This window comes from Miscanthus floridulus, chromosome 7, assembly GCF_019320115.1.
Source record: "Miscanthus floridulus cultivar M001 chromosome 7, ASM1932011v1, whole genome shotgun sequence".
Lineage (NCBI taxonomy): Eukaryota > Viridiplantae > Streptophyta > Magnoliopsida > Poales > Poaceae > Miscanthus > Miscanthus floridulus.
The window spans coordinates 18,793,931-18,806,798 of record NC_089586.1 but is presented as its reverse complement, the minus strand read 5'-3'; the positions used below and the strand labels follow the sequence as shown (position 1 = coordinate 18,806,798).

At 50.3% G+C, this 12,868-nt stretch overlaps 1 protein-coding gene and 1 pseudogene across 1 annotated transcript; both read left to right on the top strand.

Annotated features, from left to right (window-relative positions):
• The first annotated feature begins 6,112 nt into the window (after positions 1-6,112).
• LOC136465173 (3-ketoacyl-CoA synthase 1-like) lies at positions 6,113-6,850 on the top strand. Its single transcript, XM_066464018.1, has 2 exons — positions 6,113-6,136; positions 6,233-6,850. The coding sequence occupies exons 1-2, from the start codon at positions 6,113-6,115 to the stop codon at positions 6,848-6,850; spliced, it is 642 nt and encodes a 213-aa protein (XP_066320115.1).
• Positions 6,851-11,186: 4,336 nt separating this feature from the next.
• On the top strand, positions 11,187-12,407 carry LOC136465172 (phospholipase A(1) DAD1, chloroplastic-like; annotated as a pseudogene).
• Positions 12,408-12,868: the final 461 nt, after the last annotated feature.

The window sequence follows — 12,868 nt, the reverse complement described above, 5'->3', positions numbered from 1 at the left end:
TACCAGTTGCAGAAGCAATTCCTTCAGTTATAAAAATGCTCAACAGTTACGTGCAAGGAATGTAGTCCAGGGTTTGACAATTGACATCATGTATGCCTGGTTATTGATTGTTTTCCAATTAGTACCATAACAAGCAGATCACCTATAAATTAATTGGGAATTTCTTTACATGCACGCCTTCCAAATGGTTTTAGTCTTGCATCAACGACTTTTTCTACAAATATCTTTCTACTGGGGAACATTTTTGTACCAGCAAATTCTAAACCTGTCTCATTGCCTCTGTAACTGTAACCCTGTTAACATCTAGCCCTTCAGCACAAGATAAAATCTATCTCATTGCTGGATCAGCAGGAGAGGCTACCAACCTCATCTCATTGCCGGACCATGTTAGCATCTCCCTCGCCGGCGGCGAGAAGCAGAAAGGAAGGGAATAGGAGAAGAGGGACTTTGGATTGCGGAAGAAGAAAGGATAGGCGAGGACAGCCGGCAGAGTGCTCGGCGTCTGATTAGTTTAATTCAAGTTCAAAGTTAGGTTTCTTAGTACATCCCCCTTCCTTACATACGCCTCACTCGGGCTCACACACACACAGGGAGCACTGCCACTCTGGGTCGGATAGCTTGGAGCTTTTGGACCTCTTCCTTGAGCCGCGCCTGGGCCTTGGGCCTTCGTCAGGGTCGCCAGGGTGAGGGGCACTGACACGCTCCCCCCTTGGGACATGGCATGTCCCCATGACGGAGCTCCTAGAAACTGTAGCACAATGTAATCAGCATCTTCCCAGGTGGCGAGTTCAAAGTCGACGCCAGACCACTTGATCAGGAGCTGAGGGACAGTGCTAGAGCCGCGGTGGTACAGTCGACGCTGCAGAATCTTCTCAGGCACTTGAAGGCCATCAGACAGGTCCGGCGGTGGAGGAACCTGAGAGCTTGATGGCGGAGAAGCAGAAGGCGGCGCCGGTTTCAAGAGCGAGACGTGGAAGACCGGGTGGATGGACGAACCCAGCGGCAGAAGCAGCTTGTAGGCGACGGAGCCAATCTTATCGACGACCTTGTACGGCCCAAAGAACTTGAAGCATAGCTTTTGATGTGCACGAGGCGCCAAAGACGACTGCACATAGGGTTGGAATCGGAGGAAGACGTAGTCGCCAATGTTGAACTGCCGCTCCGAACGTCCCTTGTCAGCTTGAGATTTCATCCGCTGCTCGGCGTGTAGCAGGTGTTGTCGAACAGAAGCCCACATTGTAGCTCGTTCCGCCATCAGAGCGGCGACGTCAGGTACAGGTGAGACAGATGCATCAGTAAGCCCAAAATTTCGAGGTGAATGCCCATACAGTACCTCGAAGGGAGAACGGCCGAGTGCAGAGTGGTAACTCGAGTTGTACCAGAATTCAGCCATAGAAATCCATTTGAGCCACTGACGAGGGCAAGAGTGCACAAAGCAGCGCAAATATGTCTCCAGACATTGATTCACTCGCTCCGTCTGGCCATAGGACTACGGGTGATAAGCTGAGCTCATACAGAGTGAAGTATTGGCCAATTTGAACAGCTCCTTCCAAAATGTACTAGTGAAGACCAGGTCTTGATCCGAGATAATGTGAGTGGTCATACCATGGAGGCGAAAGACACTATCAAGGAAGACTTGTGCAACCTTTTGAGCAGAGTAAGGATGCAGCAAAGGGTGAAATGTGCAAACTTACTGAATTTATCCACCACAACCATGATACAGTCAGCGTGCCCAGAACGAGGAAGGCCATCAATAAAGTCCATCGAAATAACTTGCTAGGCTTCAGATGGAACAGGGAGAGGAGACAGCAGCCCTGGGTATTTTGAGCGGTCCGATTTTGCTTGGATGCAAGTGGTACAGCCAGCAACAAATAACTTGATGTCATTCTTCATACCGCGCCACGCGAAAAGTTTCTTGATCCAGCTGTGAGTTACTGGAAAGCCAGAATGGCCCCCAATGGCACTATTGTGCAATGCAGAGATAATCCAGGACTGTAGCTGTTTATTGTCGCCGATCCAAACTCGTCCCATGTACCGAATGATTCCACTGACGAGAGAGTAATGAGGCCTGGACAGTGGAGACACAGCAAGCTCCTGCAACAAGCTGGCAGAAAAAGGATCTTTGCATAGCCGTCGGAAACTTCGGCGAGCCATGTCGGGGAAGAGTAGGAGATTGCAGCCAACTGAGCCGGAGGCGCTGGGGTGCCGAGAAAGGGCATCAGCAGCAAGATTAGACACACCAGGCTTGTAGACAATGCGATATTGGAGACCGGCCAGCTTAGTATACATTTTCAACTGCCATGGTGTGTGTAACCTCTGATCAGTTATGTGCATCAAACTTCTCTGATCAGTAAAGATTGTGAACTCGGCATGCTGCAAGTAGGACCTCCACTGTTCTACGGCCATTAGAATGGCTAAAAATTCCTTTTCATATGTTGAGAGCCCCCGGGTTCGAGGACCCAAAGCCTTGCTGACAAAGGCCAGAGGATGGCCACCTTGTAGAAGAACAGCGCCGACTCCATTGTCGCTGGCATCAGTCTGAAGCTGGAACTCCTTTGAAAAATCCAGAAGTGCCAGAACCGGAGCTTGGACCAGTGCATTCTTCAAGGCTAAGAAGGACGAGGAATGAACAGATGTCCACACAAATAACGAACCCTTCTTGAGCAGATCTGTTAGAGGCCTAGCAATGACGGCGAAATGTTGGACGAACTTTCGATAATAGCCAGCTAGCCCGAGGAAGCTCCTCAACTGTTTGACATCAGAAGGCTGAGGCCACAGCTTGATGGAATCGATTTTAGCTGGGTCGGTTGCCACTCCAGAATTGCTGACAATATGGCCAAAGTAGGAAATACTTTGCTGCCCGAAGCGACATTTAGAGAGCTTCACTAACCATTTGTCCTTGGCCAACAGATTAAAAACCTGACGCAAGTGCTGAAGATGATCTTCCCAGGTGGCACTGTAAACAAGGATATCATCAAAGAACACAATCACACACTTGCGGAGGAGAGGCTTGAGGGTGGAATTCATGGCGCCTTGGAACGTGTTGGGGGCACCTGTGAGGCCGAAGGCCATAACTTTGAACTCAAAGTGGCCCCAATGGGTCTAAAACGCCGTCTTATGTTCTTCCCCCGGAGCAAGCCTGATTTGGTTAAACCCAGCCCGCAAATCCAGACAAGAGAACCAGCTTGCTGAAGACAGTTCATCGAGTAACTCATCAACGACAGGTACAGGGAACTTGCTCTTGACTGTGAGTGCATTCAGTTGTCTGTAATCGACGCAAAAGTCCCATGATCCATCCTTTTTCCGGACAAGCAGCACAGGAGAAGAAAATGCACTGGTGCTCGGTTGAATAATTCCGTGATTCAGCATGTCAGTAACCTGCTGCTCTATCTCCGACTACAACATACGAGAATACCGGTAAGACCGGGCTGCCACGGGCTGAGCACCAGGTACCAGCGGAATGGAGTGGTCACACTGACGACGAGGAGGAAGCTCCGATGGCTCGGCAAAGATTGCATTGAATTCGTCCAGCAACTGTTGGATTTCTGGGGCAACAGGAGCAGAAGAACTATTGCTATCTGCAATATGGTACAGCTGAAGGACAGAGCAATCAGTAGCATAAGGCTGAATTCCGTGTAAAGTGATGTGCCTGGAGCCATAAGGAATGGACAGCGTCTTTTGTATCCAGTCCACCTTCATAGGAGAAAAAGCCCAATCAATCCATACCGAGAATGAGGTCGAAGGATCCCAGAGGCAACAACTTGAGAGCTGAATGAAATTTGAAGCCCTGAACAGACCACTCAGCATTTGGAATTTGCAAGGAGCACTGAATAGAGGAACTATCAGCCACTTTTAACCAGAGTCGGAGCATGTAAAGGAACCACCCCCGAAACGATTGAAGCAAGACTGTCGTTCAAGAAGGTGTGACTGCTTCCAGAGTCCACTAACACCACAATAGGATGGCCCTGAATTTCGCCTGATAGTTGCAATGTACGATGAGAGGGCTGCTCCGACTGAACTGCGGCTGAAATCATCATAATCTGTCATCTGAGGAGCATTAGTATCAGCACAATCTTCTTCAAGGCAATCAACATGACAGAGATCCCAGACTTCTTGCAGCACATGCAGTTGCAGATTGGTTGCACACTTGTGACCTGGAGCCCATTTTTCACCACAGTGCATGCACAGACCACGGGCCTTGCGGTAATTAGGAAGAGTTGCCAGCCGATCATCGACAGAGGGTCGCTGGAACTGCTTCTTGTCGTCAGGCAGCTTCTTATCATCAGCCAGACGAGGAGGTGGGGGCGGCAATGGCAAGGGCCCCTTACTGGCAGACGCCTTGGTGAACGCCGAGTGGTCGTACTTCTGGAAATCACGACGTCGGCCTTGGTCCAGAGCCTCCTCCTGTAACAGAGCGACGGTGCAAGCAGTATCGAGATTCGACGGACGCTGAATCAAGATCACAGAGCGTGTATCGTCGCGCAACCCATTGATGAAGCGAGTGGTGAAATAAAGAGGGTCTGGGTTAGTGGTGTAAGAAGATAGCTGTTCCACTAAAGCGACAAATCTGTCGATATAGTCGGACACAGTGGAAGTGTGGCGAATATTGAAGAGTTGGCGAAGGAGGAGTTCGTGTTGGTCTCTACTGAAGCATTCATGGATCAAGGCACAGAAGGTAGGCCAGTCAGAAGCTGAAATTTGTTGTTCCATAGACTGGAACCACCGGGCAGCAGCTCTAGTGAAATGCATGGTAGAGACACGAACCCAAACAGAGGGATGGACATGGTACATATCAAAATAATTCTTAGCACACGTGGTCCAGAATTGGGGATTCTCGCCACCGAAGGTGGGGAAGTCGAACTTGGGGTGCTTGCCCAAGTGATCTGAATGGAGAGAATGGGGATCAGTATGAGCAGTATGGTGATGAATGGGTTGGGGATGGTTGTGATGAATGTGGGGGTTAGGGGGCGGTGGGAATGGGGGCGGTGGGGGATTGAGATGAGGTTGTAGATGAAGAGGTGGTGGAAACTGAGGTGGTGGTGGTTTGTGAAGAGGATGAGGATTATGTGGCGGCGGAATTGGGGACCTCGGTGCAGGACGGGGAGGAGGTGGGTGCGCATCGACGGATCCGCAACAGATGAATGACTGCGAGGCAAGAACGGAGTGCGTACCATTGGCCGGGGTCGGGACTATGGTCGTGACCGAACCATAGCCCTTCTCCCGTGTAGTCGATTCTTCACGGTGCCCGCTGGGACAGTCGATCGTGACTCCGGCAGATGGGCGCGCTGCGACCGACTCCGGTGAGGGCATCAGGGCGGTGATCGGCTCACGAACCGTCCGATCCCAGTGCTGAGTGAGGCGCTTCGTCTCGGTGCGCATTGTGTCGAGCACCCCGTCGACGCCCGGCTTCCAGTCGTTGAGAGCGTTGACCGCGTCCTCGAGGGCCGCGACCCGGATGTCCCGCTCGTCGCAGATCTCAGCGAACCGCACCAGCTCGACCTCGCCCATCCGGTTCTCTAGGTCGACGATGCGCGAATCGAAGTGGTTCATCCAACCGTCAGCAGCAGACTCGGTGTGGACGCCGCTGTGCTCCTCGAGAACGGCGACGCGGGCGACGATGTGCTGGTGGTTCTTCGCCACCGTGTCCTCGACGACGGTGAAGCGCTACTCCCAGCGCTCGTCGATCCCGTCGAGGCGCTTGAGGATCTCGTCGAAGGCCATCTTGACACTGGGCTCCATGACTCCCCACGAACGCTGCAGCCGAGTGAAGTGCTCGTGCGGCGGCGAAGGGACATCCAGCGAATCCCGGCGGCGGAGGCGCCTAGGAAAGGGACTTTGATACCAGTGTTAGATTCTAGAAGGAGCTGATTTTCTTTATGACGAGGCATTCTAGGACGGACGACCATCCCATCGCTGAGATTTTTCCAATCGGACGGCTCGGACGTCACGACCATACGAGTGTTTTATATTTGGCACTCAAATATTTGAACTTTCTTATCTAGCATCAAGTTGAAATTTCCTTTCGTAAATGGCACTGCCGTCCATTTAGGGCAGTAACGGTATTAATTGACTGACAAAAAGACATAAATACCCTTGTTTGCAGCAGAAACCCATGGTGCCAAATAGAGAAGTTCAAGTATTTTCGTATGGTGCCAAATAGGTAAGTTCAAGTATTTTCGTATGGACGATATTGGCCTCAACTACTTCCTTCATCCTAGTCACTGCCGTGTAGGCCTCACGCGTGCTCATCGTCAACTGCAGCCTCTTCAACCCGACGCCGTCGCTGGCGTCCATGGTGGTGCACCGCTACAAGATGCGGGAGGACGTCAAGTCGTTCAACCTTGGCGGCACGGGGTGCAGTGCGGGGCTCATCACCGTGGACCTCGCCAGGGACATGCTGCAGGCGAACCCCGGGGTGCTACGCCGTCGTGGTGAGCACCGAGAACATCACGCTCAACTGGTACTTCGGCAACGACCGCTCCATGTTGTTGTCCAACTGCATCTTCCGCATGGGCGGCGCCGCCGCGCCGACGCTGGGCGCGTCAAGTACCGGCTGTTGCACACGGTGCGCACCCACAAAGGCGCCGCGGACGAGTGCTACGGCTGCGTGTACCAGCGCGAGGACGGCATAGGCCGCGTCGGCGTGTCGCTGGCGTGCGAGCTCATGGTCGTCGCCGGGGACGCGCTCAAGACGAACATCACCACCCTGGGCCCGCTGGTGCTCCCGCTGTCGGAGCAGCTCAAGTTCCTCAGGTCCCTCGTGCTCCGTCGCTTCCTCCGCTCCCGCAGCGTCCGTACGTACATCCCGGACTTGCCGATGACCAGGAACAGCAGGCTCCCCAGCAGCTGAGGCACCTGCACGCTCGACTGCCATGGCCAAGAAGGCAGCCGCGCCATGGCCAGTGAGCGCGCGCGAGCAGGCCGCCACGCTGCTGCCGGGCAAGCGCGCGAGCGAGCCGCCGAGCCGCCGCTGGTCTCGCGCGCTGGGGCCAGGACAGCCTTGCCGGCAACCGGAGCTGGCGGAGGCGGCGGCTATGTCCAGGCAACACACGCCTCCAGGCGCTAGTTCGACTGCTCGATGGAACGTACTCGTTGCTTTCGGGGCATGCACTTCTAGCAAACTGATCACTCGACACTGGTAGTGGTGCACTGGTGTTTGCCTCAGTTTGGTCGTGTCAAACTATTCTGGCTCGTTTCTAATAAGTTTTTTTTAACTTCATATCAAATCTACGACAATATATTTTAAAAATACGTTCTGATAATACATCAATATATTTATCTAAATATATGATCAGAGAAAAATCTATTAAAGAGCGAAATGTTCTTCGTCCTTCATCGCTCACTACCGTCAGATGGAGTACAAAAAGTTACAATACCGTATGCAAACATGTTACGAAGTCCGATCTAAAAAACGAATTAAAATATGAAGTGTTTCCATAATCTGCCATTCTCTTACATGCCCAAGTTAAGTGTTCATATATGGTTTGGAATCCAGCCCTAAAGCGAATCAGAACACATGACACGACCATTGATAAATCTTTAAATCTCTCATACGCGTGAGTTAGAGCAGCACACATGCAGACATAAAACAAAGTTCGATTTCAGACGACTTAAATCTCGAACCACGAGTCGTTCGCATATAACTACGAAATAATAAGCTGAACGTTTCGTCGCTACACATATAGCACCCCGGGGTTCGCTGCAGCATCTCAATCCGCTAATTAATTGATGGGTACACACGTACGGGAACTGCTGGTGGCTGCAGTTGACTATGAGCACGCGTGGGGCCTACACGTCAGTGACTAGGATGAGGAAAGTAGTTGAGGTCAATATCGTCCATACGAAAATACCTGAACTTCCCTATTTGGCACCATACGAAAATACTTGAACTTCCCTATTTGGCACCATGAGTTTCTGCTGCAAACAAGGGTATTTATGTCTTTTTGCCGGTCACTTGACACCGTTACTGTCCTAAATGAACGGCAGTGCCATATACGAAAGGAAATTTCAACTTGATGCCAGATAAGAAAGTTCAAATTTTCGAGTGCCAAATACGAAACACTGATTTATTTCAGTGCCAAATAAATAATTCTCCCTACAATTTATGGCACCGAGTTCTTGTCACATCAGCATCAAGTCGTCCCGTCGCGCCACCCAGGCCTCGAGGCTCGGCACTACGGTTTATGACCACGAGCGCATACATGAAGTTATAATTTTTCTAAGATGACCTTCCTAAGCGATTAATATGTTGTTAAAACTTTATATTATTATTATTTTGTTATTTTGACAACCTCAAATGATAAAATATAATACTATGAATTTATAAATCTTATGAAGAGCTACAATTTTATATATACAAAGTATCTTTACTTAACACCATACAATAAAAGATATGATTTTTCTAAGACGATAAATTTTGTACGTGATTAATATGTTGCTGAAAATTATAATATTTTTTCAGCATCTTAACGTTCTCAAATAAAAAAAAATAAGAATAAGAAAGTTATAGATCTCATCGAGGGTTACAATTTTCATATACAAATCATTTTTATCAGAGGTTATATGAAAAAGATACGATTTTTGTAAGGTTGTTACTTACATGTGGATCTCATATGTTAGATCCATGTAAGCGCTGAGATCCGCCACTACAGCAGCCATCCAGGCCACTCGGAGGTCCACATCGACCATGCCCACTATGTGAGGTAACATATGTTACGAGTTCTGCTTTTTTGAGGATTTTTTAGTCTATTTGAAACGGATTTGACTGTTTCCTTGCATTTTAGTCTGCACTAGAGTGAGAGCTTCGATTATTATTAGGTATTAGTGAATCATAAGCGCCAAGAATCAGCAGCCATCCTTCACGACCTGCAGCATTACATTACTAGGCTCTAAAACACTGTGACAAAACATCAGTAAAATTTTCTAAAGTTTTAACTGGAAGTTTTTCATAAGTTGCATGCAAAATACTTTTAAGCTATGTCTTTTATATGAAACGATTGTGTTCCTCCACAAAACCCTTGGCCTAGCAAAAGGGATTGGTGCGTGTTATCTTTTCCTTTGTTCATGCTGCTTACATTGTACCAGTGTTAACGATTTTAATTGTAGGTGTCTGATCCTTTTTCAGCTGCTGAAGGATTGCCCATGCAGCAGCATAAGTCTTTTTTATAGGTGATTACCTGATATTTGCACAAGAAATTTCTCTTTCATATTTGTGTCCTTCAACAACAACCTTTTACAAACCTGTAGCCTACCTAGTTCCAACTCATGCTATGCTATTTTAATGTAGAGATTCTTTAATGAAATGGTTACATACATGGAAGGGCCGCATATATTACCCAACATCTACAATCCATGTGAAAGGTTCATCTACGTAACTTTCTCCATTCTCAGTGCTGCCTATTTTTTCCTTTTTCTTTCTGAATTGCCAATGGTTTATCTTCTTTAGATGTATGTACATAAAGTATCTACCATCATGTGTGTCCTTGATATTTTCAAACATCTACGGGATGTCCGTGCTGTTGCTTAGTTGCCTTTGGAATAAAATGATCGAACCGCACGTTGGGTGCGGCAGCTGATAAACAACATATCTATATACAACTGATAAACAACCATTTCCTTTTGTTCTCACATTTTCTCGACAATCTGTTTGGTATTCCGTTACTGACTTGCTGCTGCTATTTGTAGGACCTCCTTTCATATGCTGATTCAATTTGACAAGATCAGATCATCTTTACCGTAGGATACTCGGTGGCCTTCTTATGTTCCTGGCGTCCATGCGAATCATTTTTTCCTCTTGATATTCATTTCATCAAGAGGAAATGGTACTGGTCACCAGTTTTATTTTTGCGTCATGCTTTCAATCTTCACAGATCGATCCTCAGTGGTTTTGATTAGCTCCTTTTTTCCATAATGGTTGGTTATACATATTCATAGAATGCTCCCAATCCAAGAAACGAGGCAGGCAACATTTCGGGAGGTTTGGCCGATCAACTTTTGGAGTTCGATTTGGAATTCATGGAGCTAGCTAGGCTCGTGGTACAGCCCAACTCAAGCTCGGCGACGGCCATGGACACCACTAGGCCCCTGGAGGCGGACGAGTGGGGCAGCCGCTCCAGGCCGCCCCCCCCAAACCAAGGGGCCTCCCAGATAGTATGTTATGGTATAGTTGTTTCTGCTGCACTACTTCAGTAGTACTTTTTAACGAACGAATAATATTTTTCTCTCACAACAAATCAGCATAAGCCAAATTTTAGCGAAATGAACAGCAGCTTAGTTGGTATAGTATGCGGCATTGCACCTAGGAAGCAAGCTAGTGCTAGAAAGTAGCAATTTAGAGCTTGTTTTGATCCCCTCCTCTAAACTGTAGAGGTCCAAACACTTTAGAGCACTTTAGCTCAGATTTAAGGCCTAGCTCTAATGTGAGATATGCTAAAGTTTAGTGATAATTTTAGACCACCTGTTTGAATACTTTAGCTCTAAAGTTTAGAGTTCTATCAAACAAGCCCTTACAATTGTCAATTGGCCATTTGGGCCTGGCGCAAAACAAAGTGTAGCAGTAATTAGCAACTTACTTGCAACGTAGCGTGCAATGTCGACGCTCATAATTTAGCTAGGAGCTCGATCTCTCTTGTTACAAGCAAGCATGTCTGGCTGTTAGAACCGCCTATTGGCGCGGCATTTGTAATTCGTATGACCAACTCCATCAATAAAGAGCGTGGCATATTCTCTCTTAAAAAAAAACTAGTATGCAACGTAGCGTGCCGTGAGTAGGTGCAGCAATTTGATATGAATATTGCTTTTGATACTCTTTAAGTGTTTATTGGTAATGTTCTGTTTATGTGTTTAATTATATAGTGTTTATATATTCAGGGGACCTCAGAGTTAGTTTAGCTCTAGACCCCGAAAATCTCAGTACCGGCACAGGACAGCACACCGCATAACCGCTTTATATTCTTACCTGAAATACCCAAGCAGCAGGAGCATTGGAGACGGCACGCTGCTTGCCTGCAACGCCAGCTTCCCTTCCTTCCCGCCGTTTTGGCGTTTTCAAATCCCAAGCACCTTCCGCCAGCTTTATATATAGCACGCCACCACAAGCTTCAGTCAGCAAAGCTCGATCAGAGGGTGTGCAGCGCAGCTGGTTCCGCTCCAAGAACTAGCTAGACTAGACGTACACTCACACATGCATGGCGGCGGCGGCGGCGGCGGCGTCTATCTCCAGATCCCGCACCTGCTACCCTAGCGTCCCAATGGCCCGCGGCGGTCAGCGACGCACCAGCGGCTGCACCATCATCAGGAGCTTCTTGATGCCCTGCTCGCCGCCCTCGACGCTGCTGATCGGCAGCAAGTGGGCGGAGCTCCAGGGCGCGCGGGACTGGGACGGCCTGCTGAGCCCGCTGGACGGCGCGCTCCGGGGCGAGCTGGTCCGGTACGGGGAGTTCGTGCGCGCGGCCTACGCCAGCTTCGACTCGTCCTACGGCTCCTGCCGGTTCCCAACCTACTCCCTGCTGCACTGCGCGGGGATGCCGGGGACGGGGTACCGGCGGGTCACGCGCCTCCTCCACGCCACGTCCACCTCGGCGTCCGGGTGGCTGCCGTCGCCGACGCCGCCCCGCAGCCTCCAGCTACATCGGCTTCGTCGCGGTGTGCAACGACAAGCGCGAGATCGAGCGGTTCGGCCGCCGCGACGTCGTCGTCGCGCTCCGCGGCACCGCTACGTGGGGCGAGTGGGTGGACAACTTTAAGTCCGGCCTGACACGGCTCCCGGTCCCGACCGGCGAGGAGAATGGAGAGGAGGAGGCGATGGTGGAGAGCGGGTTCTGGAGGCTCTTCACCGCGCCAGGCGAGGCGGCGAGGCGCACACAGCAGCCTGCAGCAGCAGGTGCGCGACGAGGCTCGGCGGATCGCCTGTGAGTACGGCGGCGGGAGCGGCACGCCGTCGCTAAGCATCACGGTGACGGGGCACAGCCTCGGCGCGGCACTCGCGGCGCTCACCGCCCACGAGATCGCGACGGCGCAGCAGCGACAGGAACACGCGCCGAAGATGATGGTGACGGCCGTGTCGTTCGGCGGGCCGCGCGTGGGCAACGCGGCGTTCCGGCGCAGGCTGGAGGAGAGCGGCAGCAAGGTGCTCCGCGTGGTGAACTCGGACGACATCGTGACCAAGTTGCCGGGGTTCCCGGTGCACGAGCACGACGACTGCGGCGCGAGCCGCGGCGAAGGGGATGATGAAGGCGAGGGCGCTGCCGAGGTGGCTAGTGTCTCCAAGATGGGGTGGGCGTACAGCGACGTGGGGCGCGAGCTGCGGCTGAGCAGCAGCAGCAGCCAGGCCCGGTTCGGCACCCAACGTGGTGGCCTCGCATGACCTCGACCTGTACCTCAAGCTCGTCGCTTCCTGCACAGACTAGATAGGAAAATGACCTACGTACACCGTAGTGCATGCTGTAGAGCAAAGCGATTAGAAGACACATGTCACTCTGGCACTCTGCTGCATGGCCTACAAAACTGACCAGGGTCCAAACTTTGTCTACCATCTTGTGTTGTATGTTCATGCACAAATCACTTGCATCCGCAGATTGACGGCTTCGTCTATCTCCATCTCCATTGATATTGGCCGTCACAGGACTTGGTCATTTTACCATCTCATAGGACTTGATCGTTTTTACCATGCATCTTCATCAGTTGGTTAAATGTTTGAGCTTCTTTCTCACATCAACACCACCACTATGTTTTGTAACACTGCTACAGAATTGATCTTCACTGCTGGCCCATCATTGCCGATTTCTTACAAACCAGCAGTGATAGTGCTTGTTGACCGATCACTGCTGGTTTGTGGCTAAAACCGTTAGTGATATTGTGATCATCACTG